This window comes from Pelobates fuscus, chromosome 6, assembly GCF_036172605.1.
Source record: "Pelobates fuscus isolate aPelFus1 chromosome 6, aPelFus1.pri, whole genome shotgun sequence".
Classification (NCBI taxonomy): domain Eukaryota; kingdom Metazoa; phylum Chordata; class Amphibia; order Anura; family Pelobatidae; genus Pelobates; species Pelobates fuscus.
In genome coordinates, this window is record NC_086322.1 from 136,759,574 (window position 1) to 136,783,653 (window position 24,080).

General features: G+C 36.3%; 1 protein-coding gene across 2 annotated transcripts in view; it reads right to left on the minus strand.

The window, feature by feature from the left end:
* The window catches only part of LARP7 (La ribonucleoprotein 7, transcriptional regulator), a 100,434-nt gene that overhangs the window by 21,191 nt on the left and 55,163 nt on the right, over positions 1–24,080 (minus strand). For both annotated transcript variants that reach the window (XM_063458339.1, XM_063458338.1), the window contains 4 exons: positions 22,237–22,401; positions 21,960–22,068; positions 21,068–21,445; positions 18,270–18,408 (listed from right to left, as the gene is read on the minus strand). In XM_063458339.1, coding sequence (XP_063314409.1) covers positions 18,270–18,408; positions 21,068–21,445; positions 21,960–22,068; positions 22,237–22,401 — 791 coding nt within the window. The remainder of the gene's footprint in view (positions 1–18,269; positions 18,409–21,067; positions 21,446–21,959; positions 22,069–22,236; positions 22,402–24,080) is intronic.

Consider the following 24,080-nt stretch of genomic DNA (forward strand, 5'->3'; position numbering starts at 1 on the left):
CTGGATGTCTAGAGTGCCTATATTTTCCCAGTCTGCACTCATCTAGAAATTAGGGGATACCCCCTTTAACTGACTGAAATAGGAAGTGTGCGTGCACCCCTCTCTGACACAGGTGCCTAAATCCAGGGTCCAGGGCCCTACTTAAAGGAACATTATTGGGTCAGGAACACAAACAGGTTTTCTTGACCCTATAGCTTTTAGGCCACCATTTCAGGGGCTTGCCAGCCTCCTTAGTCCCCGTAAAAAGGTAATAAATGTCCCTTATTTTCAGGGCTGTGCGGGTTCACCGAAATCCCTAATCCGCCTCCTTCCTCACATCATAATTAAATGATTTCAGCCAATCCAATGCTTTCCCATAGAATTGGCTGAAATCGGCAAGGAGGCAGGCCAAAACACCGGCTTGGCCAATCAGCACCTCCTCTCATATAGAGGTATTGAATCAATACATCTCTATGAGGAAAGTTCAGGGTCTCGAAGCAGAACGCAAGAAAGCACGTCCAGTGGCCATCCGAGGAGTGGTCATTGGAGGCGTCCCTAGGGAACATGTAAACACTGCCTTTTCTTACCCAAGTAAGTGGGTTAATATCATGAGAGCAGACATAAGGGTTTAAGATAGGACCTGCCAAAAACAGGGTACATTGATGTTGTGGCAGGCTTATGCAATGTAGGATTATATACTTTAACTAAACCCCCCATTGCTTTTGCCTAGATTAGGCGTTTTTAAAAATAAACTATTAAAATCTCTAAGTTTTGAAGTTGCTGTTTAGTGGATGAGTGAGTTTGCTGGATCTTGTGTGTGTGTGTGTATATATATATATATATATATATATATATATATATATATACACATACACACACACACACAACCTTTATTGCTACTAATGTTAAAATATAAATCCACACTGATGGAATTAATAAAAAATTAAAAGAAAAACGCAACTCTGCATTTGTTACACTTTATCAAGTGGCCCTTTAATGCACTTTCCTGGCTCCTAAATGTATCTGTCTAGCTAACTTCTAAAAACACATTTGTGTGACAATTCATGTCACTATCCAATTGCAATACAACCACCTTCTTTCAATAACATGGTCCCTTTTCTAACATATGTTGCATAAACACTTCAGATGTTAAAAAATTGATAGGCATTGCAAAATACCTATAAAATGCAAGTTTACGAAGCACAACATTGTTTTCTTTTTTTTAAACATCTAGACTGTTTAGAAGAACAAAACAATCCATTATCTTATGAATATATAACATTCAGTTTACATTAATGCCGTTAACATACAATGTTTTTTATGCAAAGCTGTGCACGGACATAAAAGTAGTGGAGAATAAATTTTGCTTGTGATATCCAATTTTGATAGTACTGTATTCCTTTAATGTTTTACTACTGAAAGGATAAACAACTGGTCCACAAGTATAACTAGAAAAGATTTAATGCACCTGGGCTGCTTTTAAATGAGGATTCCATAGTAATAAAAGGTTACTCCAAGCATCATAACCATTACAGCTGGTTGCAGTGGTTATGATGCCAGGAATACCCTGGCCCAGGTAATGACTACTTAATCTGTTAATTGATGAAATGCTGTTGAAAGCACAAAAGGCGTCTGTGTTGATCCATCACCTCCCCATGTATGCCCAAACCATGATGCAAATTGTAATTTTAAGTTTTTCTTCCTTTACGGAGACAACCAGGCAGCCAAGCATAGTTGAGTATTTCAAATGGGCAACAGAACCTGCATGTGCCTCTTGCAGGATAAAAGTACACCTAAATTTGCTGTGCAACAATATTTAGTGTGTTTTTGTTTTCTCTAGTGACAAATATTTTTCTTCAAGGTATCTGAATAGCCTACAGTCAACGTAAATACTGCACTGTATTAATTACATGCCAGCCCCACAATTAAAAATGATAAAAAAACAAAACAGTTTATTTTAAGATTAGTTATATCAGCCACTGATAGCATTGGTTTATCAAAACTAAACGAATACCCTCCACACACACACACACACACAATCAATCTTTGGTATCACTATATATAGAAAATAAATAAAATAAAACAACCAAAACTGTGGACAAATAATACTGCACGCCTGTTTACCAAACCATATGTGCACGAGTGGAAAGTAGGGGGAGAAGTTTTAATATAATCTGCTGCAAATGCCTAATGGTACCAATCAACCAAAATAAAATAATTGTCAGTCTGTTTATTCCAAAATGTATCTGCCATATATAACTAATAGACTTTAAAAACCATCACATATTTACACCAATAATTTGGAGATCGGAGGAGACATTGTTTTGGAGTTGTTTTAAGGTTTCTGTGACTTATTCTGCTGTGATTTTTTCCCGGATTCTTTGGTTACTGGTAAATTCAATCTTCCAAGGAGTTTTAGAGGTACTAAACGTAAATATTATACACCAACCAAATCAAAAGTATCATGCGTGTGACGGGTCTATTGGGGTTACCGATCAAAAAATACCTGGATGCAGACTTGTCAGGAGAAATGAGCAAATTAGAACAAAATATATTATTGTAATTGTGTAACTATATGAACCCTACTCCAGTATGCACTAGGTGTAGTCGTCAGCTGCAATTAAATGAAGAAGAAAATAAACTCCTCAATTGTATTAGATTATACTGTTCGATGTTAATTTAGTATAACTGCATTTTTAACCAACACATCTCCATTAAGATTGTGTCCTCTTCTCTATGTAAGTTTCAGCAACAAGGGGAGAATACCCACTGATGTGCCATTGGATATTTGCCTGAAATCTGTGTTGAAATAAATCTAAAATTACTTAATATAGGACTCCCCTAGGCAGTTTGCAGGCAGACTTACACTTTGTTGCTCATTACAGCGGTATATATATATATATATATATATATATATATATATATATATACATACATACATACATACACACACACACACACACTTGTTGAATGTAATTTCTTTTTTCAAAAGAAAACACTAAGGATGCAGAAATTACCATTGCCATTTACAGTAGTCCAGAAACCTTTGTATTTAAATTAATGAAATGCACTCCCTGTGCTACTGGAAATGTTTCAATGAGGACTGATTTGTAGGGTATTCTCACTAGCAGAGTACAGTACGTGCAATTCTAGACTAACATTGTAGCTCCAGTAGGATAATACAACTCATAACCATATACAACAAAGAAAGAAAACACAAAACAAATTTAACAAAATTAGTTTAGAGCCAATATCATACCTAAAATAAGTTTATTAAGTAAAAATAAGTTTATTTTCTCTATCAATTTCCATTTGTTGGAAAAGTGACCAAATGGGCTATGAATCAAACAAAAGGTGCTAAATTGAGCTAATTTTATTCCCAAGATTCACAAAAGGTGAGTACAATTGACATACAGTCTCAAGTTATGCATATGTTTGTAGTGCTGATTTCCCCCCCCCCCCCCCCCCCCCACCCCACCCACAAAACACAATAGCTTTTAGTGACTGAAAGGCTCTTGGTGTGTACATTTTGCCCAGAGGACAGCAAACTAAGCCATGTGAGCCATGGGGGGTTATTAACCCTTATAGGTGCAAAGAAAAGACACATTCATTGGAAGGCATGGCCTTAGATCTAGCTCATGCATACGTGGGGTTAACTGTTGAGATTTCCTCTGGTTAATCCTGATAAATAAGACAACTGGTTTAAGGACTCACCCAGGTTTTTACATTTTGCACACATTTACATTACAATGACAAACAGCTCAGAAGGTTCACCAGGATTAGATGCATCCAATAGATAGTGGTGAGTATAAAGCCAGGGCAGGGACCTACTGCCTATTAATCCAGATCAGGAATTCAGAGGAGAAGGAGATTCAGGTAAGAAACATTCCTGTTACTGTCCATTAATGCCTTGCCCAAGGAAACAGTCATAGGGGATAACATTTAATGAATAAGTTATGTGAGTGTACATGCTTTTTCCATATAGTCTATCAAGAGAAGACCAAACTTGTCAAAGAAATCCTGCACCCTGCCACCAATAAACTAGAGTAGAAGAAAGTATCTAACATTAAGTTGATTTTCTTTATTAATACTATTAGTTTATGGTTGTGATTTTCTACTTGTTATTTAGCAGCCCTTTTTTATTTTTTGTTATAGCCTTGCTCTTGATATAGTTTTCAATGGTCATATAATACAACTAAACAGAATAGTTTTTTTTTTTTTTTAAATATAAGAAGACTAACTCTACTAATTATGCATATTATTGCTATGCTGCATTCTCTACAATATTCTTTTGAAAAAAAAGGAATTAAAGGGAAAAAAAAAGCTCATAGCTAACTTTTCTTTTATTCTTTCACTAAACAGCTTACTGCACATTTATTTTTTTGAATATTAAAATGTGTGTTGATCTGGGATTTTTATTATTATATCTAAATATTTTTATGTGCTTCAAAAAGAAGAAAAATGTATTCCACCATTTCATAGAAACCTCAACCACCCATGGCTTTCTTATCCCTCTCATACAGTGATAGACTACTTGTCATATTCTAGATGGGGTAGATGAAGACCACTATCATGCTCACAGGCTTGTTGTGCAATGTGAGAGTGGTATAAGAAAAAGCCCTCAATAAAATGTAATATTTCCAAAACCTACATGGGTTCTCATTATGCACTTAGAAATCTGTATAGGTTAGGACTTTTATTTGGGAATGTTATGTAGTTTATGTTACATAAATCTGTATATTCACGGTTTCATTAAAAAACAAAAACAAAAAAAAAACACAACTCTGTATTACTGGAGTTTTCCTTCTCATTTTCACATTTGTATTGTTTCACTATTAGGTTTCCGTCTGCTATTAAGGCACCAAACACAGCCCTCAAAGTGTATTATTTCTATGAAAACATTGTCAATATCAAACATTTCTCCTCCTTTTAGGTCACATGCCAGAAACAGAAACCAAGGATTGATCACATAAAAAAGGTACATCCTGGTTAACATTTAAGCACATTTCAATGTCTTTGCAACAATGTCCACTTTAGCACAGAGTCTAATTTACAAATAATTTCAGGTATATATCCATCTCACAAGATAAAAAGGCATGTGGTCATGGGAAAAAAAAGTTATGGACTGGTCTGAATGTAAAGAATGCACGGTATTAAGAGGAAAATAGTGTGTCCACATTGAACCAGTTTGCAATGCATGGCCATCATTCAAACGTGTATACTTGAATGAATACTGTATTCTATGCATACTATTTTTGTATTTATTAATATTAAATTAAGATTAATATAAAAAGCATTGAGGGTTTTACTCTCCCACCTTTCAATCCATATACACTTAAAGGGTTACTCCAATCAGAACCAGTGTATTCATAAAACATTGGGTTTGGTTAGAGTAACACTTTCATGTGACCCCTGCCCTTCCTCCCCTGCAATAAATACATTAAAAAACAAAACAAAAAAAAAAACACTCGCCTCTGTCCCATTTCAAACCTGGATCTTTGTCCTGGGCTGGCAAATGACGCTGGAGTTGCACCTCCTGCAGCTAATAGGGTTAATCTCTGTATATATAGTTTTTCAAAGTGAAACACTGCGCATACAGACTCCAGGCACCATGACCACTTCAAATTGCTGAACTGATCGCGGTGCTTAGAGTAACCCTTTATATCACGACACTGAAAAAGTGAGTTTTAAATGTAACCTTCCAAAGAAAGAGTTAAGTTTGCTTGGTTTATGTAGTAGTTAAATACCTACAAGACACTGACTGCTGGAAGAAGATCTCCAATACTTTAACAATGGTGTGCTTGACTGGTCCATTAGTAAGTAAAGTGCTCTATTGTTTTAGTGAGGACATATACTTAATTCCACTTTTACAACTAAGAGTAATGTAAACTAAACAGAGGGGTCATGGCTGCCGAGAGCATTAGGCACTTACTGTGATAAGTGCTTTCGGTCTCTGCATCTGTGTTTTCTGAATGCACAAATTCTAGACAACTGCGCCAAGAATAAAACACAAACATTCCACAGCAGTGTAGCTGTGCAACTGTGTGTATTCTGTGGCGGACACCCACAAATTTCAGTCTAGCAATGGTGGCAAACTTGCAGCCAATAAGATGGGACTGTAAATCTGTCTACATATTCCAATTGCATTAATACACTTGTTGTGTCTCACACAGGGAAGTTACATACATTATTATCTCCATTTCGACTAGTGTCAAGCCAACTTTCCTTTACTTTTTCCCCCATACCCATTTCATTCAGCCATCTTTCTATATTCTTGTTTTGATATACAAACATCACTCTCTAAATGTAGAATACAAGATGGATTTAAGATCTGTCTTAACCAAGCTATGTTTGTTTATTAAAATGTTACAATAATAATTTTACAATCATTTTTTCTACAACAGACTTTATTTGTAGGCTGCACGGTTTAGTTTTTGACTGGGTTTTGTAATCCATTGCCTTTAACAAAATAAAGATATAAAATTATATACTGAAATTTAAACACGTTAATTGATTACGTGATTATTGTGATACAATGCATAGTCATTAATTTAGTGCCAGCATGGTGAATGTTGAATCCAATGCATCTTCTACAAGAACCTTTAATATACAACATATGTCTTCCTTTCCTTTCAGGTTCCAAACTGGCAGATAAACCCCAAGAATGACAATTAAGGTACCTCCTTCTGCTTTGTAGGACATTTCTATGCTTTATGCAGTACGTGAAAGTGAGCTCTGCACTCAAGTGGACATCACTGCAAAAGATTCTAGGTCTCACTGAAAAGCAGTCAGGAACTCAGATGAATGCATAACTTTCTCTGTAAGGGTTATGGTTCTAGGGATAGTGTAAAAATGAAATGGAGAATACAGGCACTACGTCTGCAGAGGATAGAGGCACTTCCTGTAATTAATAAAGTAAGTGCTACTATCCGCTGTATATGTGGTTCCTATGCGGCTTCAATATGGAGGTTTTATGTCTGAAGAGAAAATTAAGTACTTCTTGTGACAAGTGTAATTGGTGCTTTTTATCTGCATATCTGAAGCCAAAGTGTAACTGGCGTACAAACAATGAAATGGGGCAAATGTTTGTGATGTAAATCCTTAAATTTCTATAGAAACTTGAAAATTCCTCTGTAAAGGATATTGTTCTAGTGAAAGTGTGTTTTTATGAATGTAACAAGTGGTAAAATGGAGAATACAACACTACGTCTGCAGAGGATAGAGCCACTTGCTGTAATTAATAAAGTAAGTGCACTATCCGCTGTATGTGTGGTTCCTGATGGCGCAGAAATCTATGAAAATGTTTTCTAATGTTTTTAGGATGGTAAAACCTTAAACTTTGACAGGGAAGCTGAACGGCAGCACTTCCCCAGGAAGTACCTCTAGTGGCCGTGTGAAGAGCGGCCATTAAGTGTTTTTAGGCTGTAATGTAAACACCGTCTTTTCCTTGATGTGTAAATGAAAGTGGACTTTGCACTCAAGTGGACATCACTGCAGAAAATTCTAGATCTACTACTATGAGATAGAAAACAGGTGCTCACTGACAAAAGCAGTCAGGAACTCTGTTGAATGCAGAAATTCCTTTGTTAAAGATGTGGTTCTAGTAAAAGTGTGTTTTTATAATGAATCCAATAAGAAGTGAAATGGAGAATACAGGCACTACGTCTGCAGAGGATAGAGCCACTTGCTATAATAAATAAAGTAAGTGCTACTATCCGCTGTATGTGTGGTCCTGGTAACGCACAATTTATGAAAATGTATTCTAATGTTTTGAAAGTGGATTCAATATGGAGGTTTCATGTCTGCAGAGAAAATGTGGTACTTCCTGTGACTACTGTGTAGTAAGTGCTTTTTATCTGCATATCTGAAGCCTGAGTGCAACAGGTGTACAAACAATGAAATGGGACAAATGTTTTTTTGAGATGTATATCCTTAAACTAACTTCCATAGAAACGTGAAACGTTCTCTGTAAAGAATATGGTTCTAGAGAAAGTGTGTTTTTAAAATGATGAATCTAACAAAAAGTGAAATGGAGAACACAGGCACTACGCCTGCATAGGATAGTTATTTTGTATGTATTTTCTCTGTTTGCATCATTATATTTTTTACTTACATTTGTTTGATTCAGAAGAAAATAAAATAAACTTTTATAATTTTCAAACTATTTACTATTTTGTGTATGTCTGTGTTTTGTAATACATTGCTTTTAACCCCTTAAGGACCAAACTTCTGGAATAAAAGGGAATCATGACATGTCACACATGTCATGTGTCCTTAAGGGGTTAACAGAATAAAAATGCTGCTGAAATATTAATATGTTAATTGATGACGTTATGATACAATACATAGCCATCATGGCCAATGTATCTTCTACAAAAATCTTTGATATATAACATATCTCGCTCTCCTTTCAGGTTGCAAACTGGTAGACAAACTCCACAAATGACAATTAAGGTATCTCCTTCTGCTTTGCAGGGCATTTCAATGCTTTATGCAGTAAATGTCACTTATGTGGGCTCTGCACTCAAGTGGACATCACTGCAAAAGATTCTAGGTCTTACACTATAGGATAGAAAGCAGGTGCTCACTGAAAAGCAGCCAGGAACTCCGCTAAATGCAGAAATTACTCAGTAAAAAGATATTGTTCTAGAAAAAGTGTAAATGTGAAATGGAAAAAACAGGCACTATGTCTGCAGAGGATAGAGGCACTTGCCGTGAGTAAAAAAAAGTAAGTGCTTCTATCCGCTGTATACGTGGTTTCTAATAGCACAGAACTTATGAAAATGGGCTCTAATGTGTTCTAGGTAGCTTCAATATGGAGGTTTTATGTATGCAGAGAAAATTAGCTACTTCCTGTGACTACTGTAGTAAGTGCTTTTTATCTGCATATCTGAAGCCGGAGTACAACTGTGCACCAACCATTAAATAGGGCAAATGTTTTTTTGTGTGATGGTAAATTTTTAAACTTCCATAAAAATGTGAAATGGAGAATACAGGCACTAAGCCTGCAGAGGATAGAGCCACTTGCTGTAATTAATAAAGTGCTACTATCCGCCATGTGGTCCAATAGTGCAAAATCTATGAAAATGTGTTCTAATGTTTTTATGATGCTAAAACCTTAATTATACAACGTTACAGGCAAGTTTAAAATGGCTTTAATTTTGAGGTTCCATGTCTGCAGAGAAAATCAGGTACTTTCTGTGACTAGTGTAGCAAGTGCTTTTTCTCTGCATAAATGGAGCTTAAGCACAACTGGTGTACCAACAATAAAAGGGGGCAAATGTTTTCTTATGATGATGAATCCTTAAGCTTCCACAGAAATGGGAAAAGTGAAGAAAATGAAAAGAGCCCATGACTGCCGAGAAAGCGAGCACTTACTGTAATTGGTGTAGTAAGTGTTTCCTTTTGAAACATTTATAGTTTGTGATAGAAACAAGTCTAAAAGATATCACGGCTTTCTAGCAAGTACTACCGGAAATAAACTGGTTTAAGGATACTTTAATTAAACCTTTGCAATGGATAAGGCTTAAATTTGTTATTTTTTTTTATATATTTATTCTGTTTGCATCATTTTATTTTTACTTACGTACATTTGTTTGATTCAGAAAAAAAATAAACTTTCAGGATTCTCAAAAAAATCTAAAATGGACTTGGTGCCACTTGTGTGCTATTATTATACAGCAAATTTCAATGAAGCAAAGGCTCAACTTTTAAAATACATTCCATGCACAAAATTATTAATTATCCTTTGTACAATGTTTATATCTAGCCTAACATTCATTCATTAATAAGATTAAAATATTAACAAAACACCCAACTGAAAAAGGAAATGTACCCAAACCACTTGCCAACTCCAATACACGCACACTAATTTCTCACTTCATAATGGCATGTGAAAGTTTAAAGGGGCTATAGTTTTAAAACTACTACTTAGGTGGTTGTCCTCCCTTACCTGAGGTTATAAAAGTGATATATACTCGCCATACAGGGCTCCTTGAGTCTGGTCCTGCCCCTGATTTGCCTCCTTGGCGGACATCAGATTTGATGATTTCAGCCAATCCACTGATTGTACACAGGAAAGCATTCGGAGGCTACTGCGCAGCAAAATGCCAAGCTGCGACAATCAGCATCTCCTCACACTGTGCAGCACTGCCGCAGGAGGCAGTGTTTACATTAAAAAGCCTGCAGGGACAAGCTATACTCACCAGAACAACTAAATTAAGCTGTAGTTGTTCTCGTGACCATAGTGTCCCTTTAAAAATCGAGAAAATGTTTAAGGATCCATGTCTGCTAAGAACATAAAGCACTTTCAGTTATTAATGTACTAATTGCTTTCTGTACTGGCATTGCGGCTTCCGATTAAACCTCTTCCAAAAGATTTTAGAAAGTCAAGAGAAAAATTCTACAGCTGAGTTGCTACCAGTTTGCACACTTAAAATCATTACATTACAAATAAAAATGTCAAGAGACAGAAGTTACATTGAGATTAGACATATCTTGCATCCTTCTTTGAGGCTACTTTATATATTTAATTTCATTTAGTTCTAAACCTCCTTTCTTCCAGAATTCTATTAGAATTTATTTTCCCTCTGTATTTTGGTAATATTTGCTTTTACCCAGAATCCACATACCAATAGTACTAGAGCACAATATATAAATCAAACTAGAACTGGAATAATATTCCTGATCAATGGATTCTATATACATTTCTATGATCTATAACTGGATGTACTAATGGCAGTTCACAATGTGTATTGTGAAACCGTTATGTTTCCTGAACTGCTGACACATTATATATTTGTTACACTTAAACCCCCTACTTATTATTATTAGTCAATAAGTGTACTTCAGGTTTGTGCATCTTCGTTTAGCTCCCACGACCTGCATATCTGCTTTCTATATTGGATCTACTACTGCTCTTTACTACTACATACTCCAGCCTAACCAGTATAGCTAGAAAAACAAACTATATGACCCCTTAAGCAACAGTCGTTCTGTAAAATTAAGTAAATCCATTTATATTGTTACATGTCTAACATGCCAGTATTCCTTAAAAATATTACAGGGAAGCAGAGTTCCAAGATTTGCCTCAATAACAAAGGCTTTCCAAAGGATTTACAAACTCTTCCCTCCCCCCTATTAGGGGTGCATTCATTTTAGTTAGCATTTTGTTTCTATATGCTACTTATGTGTAAGAGAAAGTGGGCTCTGCACTCAAGTGGCCATCACTGCAGGTCTAGTACTACAGGATAGAAAGCAGGTGCTCACAGACAAAAGCAGTCAGAAACTCCGCTAAATGCAGACATTCCTCTGTAAAGGATATGGTTTTAGAGAAAGTGTTTTTATGATGAATCTAACAAAAAGTGAAATGGAGTATACAGCACTATGCCTGCAGAGGATAGAGCCACTTGCTGTAATTAATAAAGTAAGTGCTACTATCCGCTGTATGTGTGATGCCTGATGGAGCAGAATCTATTAAAATTTGCTCTAACCTGTTCAAATCTGCTTCAATATGGAGGTTTTATGTGTGTAGAGAAAATTAGCTACTTGTTGTGACTACTGTAGTAAGTGCTTATCTGCATATCTAAAGCCTGATTGCAACTGGTGTACGAACAATGAAATGGGGCAAATGTTTTTTGTTATGGTTAATCTGTAAACATAGAAATGTGAAAATTCCTCTGTAAAGAATAGGGTTCTAGAGAAAGTGTGTTTTTAAGATGAATCTAACAAGAAGTGAAATGGAGAATACAGGCACTACGCCTGCAGAGGATAGAGCCACTTGCTGTAATTAAAAAAGTAAGTGCACTATCCGCTGTATGTGTGGTCCTGACAACGCCGAATTAATGGAAATGTGTTCCAAATGTTTTTATGATGCTAAACCAAGGTTCAAGGTCTGCCGAGAAAATTCTGTACTTCCTGTGACTAGTGTAGCAAGTTTTGTTTTTTTGTTTTTCTTTTAAATCTTTGTCTCTGCATATATGGAGCCCGAGTGTAACCAGCGGGCTAACAATGAAATGGGGCAACTGTTTTTGTGATGGTAAATCTGTAAACCTCCATAGAAATTTTAAAATTCATCTGTAAAGGATATGGTTCAAGAGAAAGTGTGGTTTTATGATGAATCTAACAAGAAGTGAAATGGAGAATATAGGCATTACGTCTGCAGAGGATAGAGCCACTTGCTGTAATTAATGAAGTAAGTGCTACTATACGCTGTATGTGTGGTCCTGGTAACGCAGAATCTATGAATATGTTTTCTAATGTTTTAATGATGCTAAACCCTTAATTACACTTTCACATGCAATTTCAAAGCAGCTTCAATTTTGAGGTTCCATGTCTGCAGAGAATATAATGTACTTCCTATGACTAGTTTAGTAAGTGCCTTTCCTCTGCATATAGGGAGTCTGAATGCAACTGGTGTACTTACAATAACACGGGACAAATGTTTAAAACTCCAAGAATGACAATTAAGGTACCTCCTTCTGCTTTGTAGGACATTTCTATGCTTTATACAGTACGTGAAAGTGAGCTCTGCACTCAAGTGGACATCACTGCAAAAGATTCTAGGTCTATTACTAAAGGATAGAAAGCAGGTGCTCACTGACACAAGCAGTCAGGAACTCAACTGAATGTAGAAATTTCTTTGTAAGGGTTATGGTTTTAGAGAAAGTGTAAATGTGAGGAATGGAGAATACAGGCACTACGTCTGCAGAGGATAGAGGAACTTGCTGTAATTAATAAAGTAAGTGCTACTATCCGCTGTATATGTGGTACCGGATGGCGCAGAATTTATGAAAATGTGCTCTGTTTTCAAAGCGGCTTTAATATGGAGGTTTTATCTCTGCAGAGAAAATTAGGTACTTCCGGTGTCTGGGGTAGTAAGTGCATTTTATCTTCATATCTGATGCCTGAGTATAACTGATGGTCAGTACTAACAAAATGTTTGTTATTTGATAGGGTTCTAGAGAAAGTTTGTTTTTATGATGAATCGAACAAAAAGTGAAATGGAGTATACAGCACTATGCCTGCAGAGGATAGAGCCACTTGCTGTAATTAATAAAGTAAGTGCTACTATCCGCTGTATGTGTGGTCCAAATAGCGCAGAATCTATTAAAATTTGCTCTAACCTGTTCAAAGCTGCTTCAATATGGAGGTTTTATGTGTGCAGAGAAAATTAGGTACTTCCTGTGACTACTGTATTAAGTGCTTTTTCTCTGCATGTGTGAAGCCCGAGTGCAACTGGTGTACAAACAATGAAATGGGGCAAAGGGTTTTTTGTTATGGTTAATCTGTAAACTTCCATAGAAACATGAAAATTCCTCTGTAAAGAATATGTTTCTAGAGAAAGTGTGTTTTTAAGATGAATCTAACAAAAAGTGAAATGGAGAATACAGGCACTACGCCTGCAGAGGATAGAGCCACTTGCTGTAATTAAAAAAAGTAAGTGCACTATCCGCTGTATGTGTGGTTCCTGATAACATTTTCATGGATTTATTATGGTAAACAATTACCCTTTGACAGGGAAGTTTAAAGCGGCTTCAATTTTCAGGTTCCATTTCTGCAGAGAAAATTAGTTTTTGAAGCATTTATGGTTTCTGATGGCAACAAGTCTAGAAGATATCACAGTTTCATAGCTAGTATAGCTACTACCGAAAATAGACTTTGTTAAGGATATACTTCAATTGTACCCTGGCAATGGATATGGCTTCAAGAGGAGTTGTTTTTTTTATGTATTTCTTCTGTTTGCATCATTTTATTTTTACTTACCGTACATTTGTTTGATTCAGAAAAAAATAAACTTTCAGGATTCTCAAAAAATCTAAAATGGACTTGGTGCCACTTGTGTGCTATTATTATACAGAGAATTTCAATTAGATAAAGGCTAAACTTCTAAAATACATTTCTTGCACAAAATTATTATAGTCACATTTTGATTTTCTTCGTTGTACTGTGTTTACATCTAATCTGATCTAACATTCATTCGTAATAATAAAATATTAACAAAACACCGAACTGAAATAGGAAACCTATCCAAACCACTCGCCAAATCCAATACACGCACACTATAATTTCTGCTTATTATTTCTTAACATCACATACGTAAGTATTTGTTTTGATTGGATGCCATCTGTACTGTGCTCACTACTCCCATAGCTTTAACATTTTAACCCTCATCCTTCATCCAACAGTCTTGTTTCAGGATCCTGTCATCATCAGTAATGACAGGATCCTGGAACACAGCTATTTAAACTCTTTACAGAATTAACTTGCTGAACAGGAGCTTTGGGAAGTTTAATATGCTTATAATACAAGGAAAATTGCAAGCAATGTAATCAGATATCTATGTAATGGGCCAATTACATGCACAAAGAAATAAATGGATATTAAGGTAGCGTGGTGGATTTGTGTCTCTGACTGACTCCCTGCCATTTCTACCTGAAAGGCTGTTTACTTCCTTAAAGTTAACCTGTCCAAAAACAGAACTTCTTGTCTTTCCTCCCTCAAGCTACTTTGATGTGTGTTTTCCGCCAAATTTTCTATAGCGCTCAACTGCCCCTATTTAATAGCGGATGCGGCTAAGGTGGTGGTCCATGCCGCTATCCTCTCTCGCCTTGACTACTGAAATCCGTTTCTCTGTGGTCTAAGGCATTCCCAAGCTTGCCCCGTTACAATCTATAATGAATGCAGTAGCTAGGCTTCCTGTCCGCCTGCACCTCCCACGCTTTCCATCTGTCAGTCATAACACTAGATTACCATAACATAAGGTTTAATTTAAAATTCTGGCACTTGCTTACAAATCTCTACTTAACGCTATGTCCCGCCCAGGCTCCTACACTCTGAAGATCTGGGTCTACTCTCTGTTCATACTCCAACTTCCAACGCCCACTTTCAAGACTTCTCTAGGACTGCACTGTCCCTACTGCATTAGACTTTCACACCCAGTCTCCATTCCTTCAAAAAAAAAAAAAAAAAAAATTTAAATAACTACTTCTTTAGGAAAGCATTTCAATTAAACTATTAATAGTTTTCCCTCCCCACACCTTGCTTTCCTTCTTGCAACTGTGTAATTCAAAAACGTGAAATACATTCTACATCCTTACATATTGTGTCACTTTACCCCACTTTCTTTAGAATGTAAGTATGTTTGGGCAGGACCCTCAACACATATGCATCTAACTTATTAGTACACCCATTGTACAGCGCTGTGGAATTTGTTTGTGTTTTATAAATGATAAATTCTGAAGGATCATTGTTATTTAGCAAGCCAGGACTAGGCTTTTCCTTGCATCTAAAACTACTATGGATACACATTTTGGATCAGACAAACTAACTTCTGTTTACAATGATTACAGAAATATTTGCCAAAGTCATTACATTTAGATTATAAAGAGTTGCCCTAAATATTCTCTTAGGTTTGGACTTGGAGTGTGGATGGAGTTTTATTTTTCTATTTATGACCCAAGATCTTGCTCATACATTTTGTTTACCAGCTCAGCAGGACACCAGTGGTCTTCAGAGGTCTGAATTGTAGAATGTGGATTATGGCCAATAAAAAGAAGTGGTAGGAGTTAATGCCTATAAACATTTTTGTGAAGGATTTTGTAACATTTTGTTGGAATGTGAAAACCTAAATAACATACTGCAGTCCAAAGTGACTTACAGGTATAAATCAAAACCAATAAAGTGCAGGGCAGGTTGCAATATTGTTATAAGCACTATAGGAAATAGTTTTATTGCTGAAAGGATACACATTCCCTCTTTTACACAGCAAAGTAAAAATCACCACTTGCTTCTCTTTCCAAGACAATTCCTTTTTATGAAGAGTTTCCCCATCATACAGATCTTCTGTATATCTGTCTCGGTCATCCAGAAAACCTGGCTGTCTGCATGAAGTCACACAATCTCAACTCTTTGTTGGATGAACAAATTACTTTGGGTTAGAATATGCTACGTTTTCATGTACACTATTTGAGGAAATATCTATTTTTTCAAATTAGAAATCTGAAACTACAGAGTTGGAAATTCTACTGTAATATTAGAATACACAAACTATATATATATATATATATACACACACACACACACACACACACCCATTGTAGTGAATTCCAATCCCTCCTAATATCACAGCCAATAATTAAGAAAAAATAAATAAAAAAGGTTTAAAACACATTTATCTCGCTCTCTTTGAAAGCTTTATTATCTAAATGTTAATAAAAAGATAAGAAATAATAATAAATAAGAAAAAAAAAAGAGAGAAATACCGTACACTTATTAAAATCCTGGTGCAACCAGACCTGGGGTTAGCTAAAGATCCCTTGTGGAATCGAAACGTTTCACTCTGTTCCAATAAACTTGCTGAATTGGTCCTTGAGTGCCTGGACTACAATTTTTGTTAATAAGAAAAAGGCAACTCATATTACAGGAGACATATTTGAACTAGTGTCAATAATATGATTATAAGACTAGATAGATAAATAAACAATCCTGTGTCAAGTTGAGCTTATTCAATGAGGATGATTGAAAGGTCTTTTCCTTATTTTGCTCAAATGTTAACTAAATGTTTCTACAATAGATAGGATAAGGTAGTCAAAATGAAATACTTGGGTCGCCACGGAAACAGTCAAGAGTCTACAAGGTTTTAACAAGCTGTAATCTTATAATCACCAAAAATTGTAGTCAATTAGAAATATAATGTACATTACTCCTATGTGTACTAGAAAGGACATCAGAAATCCTAGGTAAAGGGGAAATAAAAGTGTTTAAAAAAAAAAAAAAAAGCCAGAGACTTACCATGCCACTGGACACTAATCCTTTTGAAAATAAAAATCTTTGTGCTAAACAACTAACAATACACCATAATGTACTACCCTGAGTGCTCAAAAGTGAGGGAGGAAAAAAAAGAGAGAAAGTTTCTGTGTAAAGAATAGGAAAAAAAACGAAGATTATCCACTGTGGAAATGGCCCTTGTTCTGTTTATAAACAGAATCCACCCAGCAGAATGTGTATTTGATAATTTAAGATAATTGTTTTGGCTACATGTGCAAACACTTGTGGAATTTTTATTTATTTATTTTTAAATGGACTATATACAGGTGCTTGGAGTAATGTTACAAATTATGCTAAAAGCTACCTATGCTTTTATCTTTAGTACTTTAGCCAGTTATTGGCATAGAAGTCACCTATCAGCTGACACAAAGATACAGACTTTCTACTTATAAGTATTTGTTAAATAAATCTAAACTTAGGAGAAAAACAAAAACCCACCACACAAACTAGAATTTCGGGACTGACTAGTTCTTAAAGCTTGTGCCAAAAACAGATGAAACGATAATTTCTAAGGAACTTCCTTTTGCAAAAAACAATATAGAACATTTACACAGAAGGTTGGGTGAGATGAAGTTAGAGTATGTCGGCACAACAAATATTTAAAAGTCAACATGACCGTAATTAAAGCTACACAGCATTAGAACAAGGAGCCCTAGTTTAAATGATTAGAAACTGATCTAACATCACTAGTTAGCTTCTTGATAACTACCAAAGTCATCCCATCATTCTAAAACACATATACGTGCACGTATTCATCGACTCTTGTCAGATGCCCACAAAGTGCAGCAAAACATAGGTTTTATAGTTGTATCATACATAATAAAAAGGAATGAGCTGTGAGGTTGCTGTTGACAACCAATGATATTACTACATTCCACAAACAGGACGCACCACATCCTAATTCTACCAGACAAACAGGAAAGATTAAAAGAGCACTTCCGAGGTAATTGAAAGTAAAGAAACAATCCAAGCAACAAAACCACTGCAACTTGCTGTAGTGATTCTTGTGTCATGTGTGCTCTGGCCCTTCAGGTTTTGTAGTGAAGCCATTTGACAATTTGCCCTTTGCCTCCTCTTCTTTAGTAGGAAGCTCTCTGCACTGAGGTAGCCTAGTGGTACAGGGAGACTCTCCTTGGCTAAGAGAACTCAGCTGATGCTCTCAGCCTCACAGGAGCTTATGGCAATCCCCTAAACTATTGTAGTTTTGCCATGGTTGTAAAGGTGCTCTGATCAAGCCTTTAAGGTGAAAGTTGGCCAAGTATTTTATGCACCAATAGCATACAGCTGCACTAGACTTATATCTTTACATACTTATAAAATTGCATACACACAGACAAAGATTGAACCAAACAATAGACCGCTAAATAAATGCATAAACGCACACACAAAAAAATAATCATAATAAGACATATATATTCTATATTTAAAAAAAAACACACCAGAAATGGGCAAAGAGGACCTACTTTGACAGAACTCTCAAAGGCATAACCTCTTCGCCGACACGGTGTCTCTCTTTATGCTTCTTCTTATGCTTTCTCTTCATTTTGGAAATAGACATTTCCTTTTTATCACTCATGTCTTTCTCTTCTTCTGTAGAAAACTCTGTGGAATAATCAGAGACAATCAGTGAACAAGATGGCAGATGCATTTGACACAATACAAACCTTTTAATTTTTCTCTAGTGTTATCCAAAACATCCTACCCATGAGTGTCCATCTTTGAGGTGCACCCACATGGTGAAAAAGCCAGCTTAATTAGGAATTTGTCTAGCTCTGAATGTAACATCAGTAAAGCATAATACTCTGATCTCACAGATATAATGCTGCAAACACAACACTATTTACAACTATTGTGTAAACAAAGTATTAAACTTGACTGAAAGATAAAGCGAAGAAGAGATGTATTGTGCGGAAAATTAACACTCATTCAGGTAGGTATACTTTAAGCCTATTTTAGTTGTGCAAAACCACCCACCGTTGTATACATTATAAATGATATCACCTGGAGATACACTACGGCAGCACACAGTCACTGCAGTCTTCCATATTTGTATCTTTATGTTGAAGTCACAGCAAATAATAAATAAAATGAAAAACAAATATATAGACATACATATTAAAATTAAATAACATTCCATCTGGATATCTAATAGCAACTGAGCTGTACATGTGAAATGTACTGAGCTATACATGTGCACATGCACCTGTGAAATTGTATTCACAAACATGTCACACTAGTCATGTCAGGTGCACATTAAAAGTATCAACAGTTTTAAGAATATATACATGTAGTCCTAAAGCTATAGTTCCCTACTAACTGTTTATTTACCACACCAACCATAAGCAGTATAAAGCCAAAATGTAATTGCCTTTTCCCACCTCTCTGCACTGTCACCCCACCTCCCTTAAGGCAAGCATTGGGAGGCTAGTGCGGATCACTGCAAAACTCTGCTCAGCACAAGTCAGCTTTTTCTCATAGAGATGCTTTGATTGAATGCATTTCTATGAATAGAGTTTAGCATCTCTATGCAGAACGCGGAGATGATGAGTAAGTCCTGCAAAGAGGAAGGACTGAAATATTGAAGGGTGTAGAGGTTTTACTAGGACACACTATAAACACTGCCTTTTCTTTGAAATATTTGCCTTTTGAATGGCAACTACAGGTGATACTCAAAAATTAGAATATCGTGCAAAAGTTCATTTATTTCAGTAATGCAATGCAATGTAAATGGGGAAACTAATATATATGAGATAGACGCATAACATGCAAAGCAAGATAGTTCACGCAGTGATTTGGCATAAGTGCGATGATTATGGCGTACAGAAAATCAATAAAACAAGGAGTGTACATAGAACAATTTTGGACCTCTGAAAAGTATAAGCATGCATATGGACTCCGTACTTGGTTTGCAGCAACTACTGCCTCAATGCAGCGTGGCATGGAAGCTATCAGCCTGTAGCACTGCAGAGGTATTATGGAAGACCAGGATGCTTCAATAGCGGCCTTCATCCCTTCTGCATTGTTCGGTCTCACGTCTCATCTTTCTCTTGGCAATGCCCCATAGATTCTCTATGGGGTTCAGGTCAGGCAAGTTTGCTGGCCAATAAAGCACAGTAATCCCAATGTCACTGAACCAGGCTTTGGTGCTTTTGGCAGTGGTGGCAGGTGCCAAGTCCTGCTGAAAAATGAAGTCAGCATCCCCATAAAGCCCGTCTGTGGAATGAAGCATGAAGTGCTCCAAAATCTCCTGGTAGACGGCTGCGTTGACCCTAGACTTAATGAAGCACAGTGGACCAACACCAGCAGATGGCATGGCTCCCTAAATCAACACAGACTGTGGAAACTCCACACTGGACTTCAAGCATCTTGCAGTGTGTGCCTCTCCATTCTTCCTCCAGAATCTGGGTCCTTGGTTTCCAAATGAGATGCAAAAGTTGCTCTCATGAGAAAGGAGGACGTTGGACCACTGAGCAACAGACCAGGTCTGTTTTTCTTTAGCCCAGGTAAGACTCTTCGGACGTTGTTTGTTGTTCAGGAGCGGCTTGACAAGAGGAATAGGACATCTGAAGCCCATGTCCAGGATCCGTCTGTGTGTGGTGGCTCTTGATACACTGACTCCAGCCTCAGTCCACTCCTTGTGAAAGTCCCCAACACTTTTGATTGGCCTTTTCCTGACAATCCTCTCCAGGCTCCGGTCATCCCTGCTGCTTGTGCATCTTTTTCTTCCACACTTTTCCCTACCACATAACTTTCAATTAATGTGCTTTGATACAGCACTTTGGGAACATCCAACTTCCTTCACAATTACCTTTTGAGGCTTTCCCTCCTTGTGGAGGGTGTCAATGATGGTTTTCTGCACAACTGTCAGGTCAGCAGTCTTCCCCATGATTGTGATTTCTACTGAACCAGACTGAGAGACCATTTAAAGGCTCAGAAACCCTTTGCAGGTGTTATGGCTTACTTAGCTGATTAGAGTGGGACACTGTGAGCCTAGAATATTGCACCTTTTCACAATATTCTAATTTACTGAGATAGTGGATTTGGGGTTTTCATGAGCTGTAAGCCATAATCATCGCACTTATGACAAATCACGGCTTGAACTATCTTGCTTTGCATGCAATGCGTCTCATATTAGTTTCCCCTTTTACTTTGCATTACTGAAATAAATTAACTTTTGCACAATATTCAAATTTTTTGAGTATCACCTGTATGTACATAACATTTTAAGCTGCTTTCTACAAAGAAGTAGGATAAAAATTACCTTTAGATACAGGGAACCCTGTATCCGCTGTGATACATTCTGAATCTGAAACTTTTTTACTTTCAACTTTAAGGTTTGTAGATGGCCCCTCAAGATCTTCAGAGTTACTACGTTTCCTCTTGCCCAGTCTGCCTTCTTCTGATTGGTCAGAGCTCTCTGCTCGGTCACGCTTTCTCTTTTTTTTCTTGGAAGACTGCTTATAAGTCTCTGAGGACTCGGTCATTGAACTTTCAGATTGACTCCGATGCCTCTTTGACTTACATGCCCCTTTGTCATGGGATAGGTCCATAGCTTCCGTTTTATTTTCCTCTTCTACCATTTCAGAACTTTCCTTTTTGTTTTTAGGTTTCTTCTTTTTTTTCTTTTTCTTTTCCTCTTCTAAAAAATGGCAAAAACACATGGTATTTAAAATATGGAACAAAAATAATAAAAATTTAAATAAATAACTAAATCGCATGTCACCTTATGCTTTGGATAACATTACAAAAAAACAAAAATATATACTGATAGATTACTAATAATATGCATACATGAGGTCTCAAAAAAAAAAAAAGTTAGGTGATGCCTTCAAGGGATGCATTTTTAAATACTATACCTATTTTTCTTTTATAAAGCGTATAACTAAAGCAAACTGTGTAAACTAATAATGCCCTGCAACTGGCCAAAGTTAAGAATACAAAATAGTAAAGAGGTTTTTTTTTTGTTTTTTTTCTGCAAAAGCCAGAAGTTATCACTGCCCGCAGGAAGACCCTCTGTGACTGCCAGGGACCCAGGTAAGAGGGCATACCGTTCCAAAACAATTTGGCCCATTACCATTGAATGGCATCAAAACCACTACAGCAGGCTAAGACAAGTCAGCAGAGGGTTGGCCAACATTTAAACAATCTCGTACCAAAACAATCATTTTTAGATATGGGCAGATCCGGAAGAAGTTTGTTCTTTACGGTTTTCGGAAACATTCCAGGTTTTCTTGGTGCTTCCTCTGGAGGATTATTTAATACCTATATTATAAAAAAAAAAAAAATAATAAATAAAAAAATAAATAAATAGAAAAACAGAAAATATAGTTTAATTGAATGGCTATAATTAGTTTGTTTATTGGAGAGAGATTATATTTTACATTCTATAGAAGTTCAGGAGGATACAACAAAACCACAAATGAACATTACCTCTATTGCTTTGGCAGCTTGTTCCTCAGTTTCAAACTCTATAAAGGCAAATCCTTTGGTGTCCCCAGTGGATTTGTAGCGGGGGATACTTATGTACACGACAGTGCCACATTTACCAAAAACTCTCTCAATCCAACCATGGTTCACATTTTTAGGCAGCAGCTCCTGAATGGGCCAGAGCATATAAAACAAAGGTTAGCACTTTACACATGATTTAATGCAGGGCATAAAGATCCAAGTACTACATTACAAGCCAGGCCTTAAAACCTGCCACTGCAAATCTGGAGGATCCATGGTACACTTGCATTACTCACCAATGGCAATTGGAAATGTTGAGCCCTGATTTATAATTTATGTAATTCAGAAAGGTTCACAAACGGTCTTTGTGGGGAGATTAAAAACATGTTTTACTTTGTCTATGCAACACAAATTATATATCATAAAGGAGCAGCATGTGCCAGTAACCCCAATATAATAAAGTCAATATATAAAAGTCACCAAAATGTTCAATACCAGTATGGAATCTAACAGGAAACTAGCCATCATTTCTCCTAAAACGTGTCAGTTATTTCATCTTAAAATGATCCAACCACATATCCTACACTAAATGCCAATGAAGAATCTAACGGAAACATATAAATAAATACATGTAAAATAATAAAAATGAACATTAAACCAGAAGCATGTCCTGTGATCTAAAGCTTTTGTTATCCAAATTATTCAAACTGATTATACCAGGAATGAAAGATTGAGCTGACATGGCTGAGAATTGAATCGATAACTGTAATTCATTAAGCATTCTCACATGACTTTTTTGAGCGCCACTTAGGACGACAGTGAAAGAGCCATCAGTAACCATAAATTATCCATATATTTCAAGGATATTTTATTGAGGGGGTTTAAGGGTCAGTTGTACTTATTGGGTTAACAGTGGCTTGGATTATTTTTGCAGTGTCATAATATAATGGAGTTTTACAAGCAATTCCTATGGTCTTTAACAGGGGAATTAGAACAACCAACTAAAGGCAATTCTGTAGTTTGTAAATAGCCAAATCGCCCATGTTGTATGGAGTATCATTTGATAAACAAGCAGCTGAGCTGCAACTTAATAGAAGTGCAAATTTGGTTGAAAGAAAAAAGAATTTGCCTTTTTTGAATAACCTAAATTGTTTTAAAAAAAAAATAAAGTCTCAGTGACAATAGAACAGCATTCCGCTGCTATTTAGAGTTTAAGATGTGCCTCTAGGTTTCATATTGGGGTCTATTCACTAAAGACCTGGGGTTACTCAAAGGATTACAGCTTATGGTAGGAAAACTTAAAACCAATGGGGCAGAATGTTTTGTTCATAAAAAAATAAAATATATATATATATATATATATATATATATATATATATATATATATATATATATATATATATATATATATATATATATATATATATATATATATACACACACACACACAGTTCTACAGGTCAAAACTGAAAACTGCTGAAGACAAACATTCCCAAAAGTTGAATGCCCTAAACAAAGTGGAAGTGTTTTGTGCCCTACTGCACTGACCTTAAAGCCAATATAGCAGAAATCTGGAAGAAAGTGTTGATCCCAACCTATGCCTGATAAAACATGATAAAAGGCAGAGCTACCAACATCAAGTTTTGTAATTTGCATTACTGACTGCTATAGGGGGAAAAACTATAAAAATACATAGATCCCCCTCCCCCAACTAAACCCTCACTAAATACTATTCTAAAAATCTACTTTTCTACCACTACCTTTAGTGTCACTTTAACCTACGCCCTCTAGCATGTAAGCTCAATCAACAGGGCCCTCAATCCCTC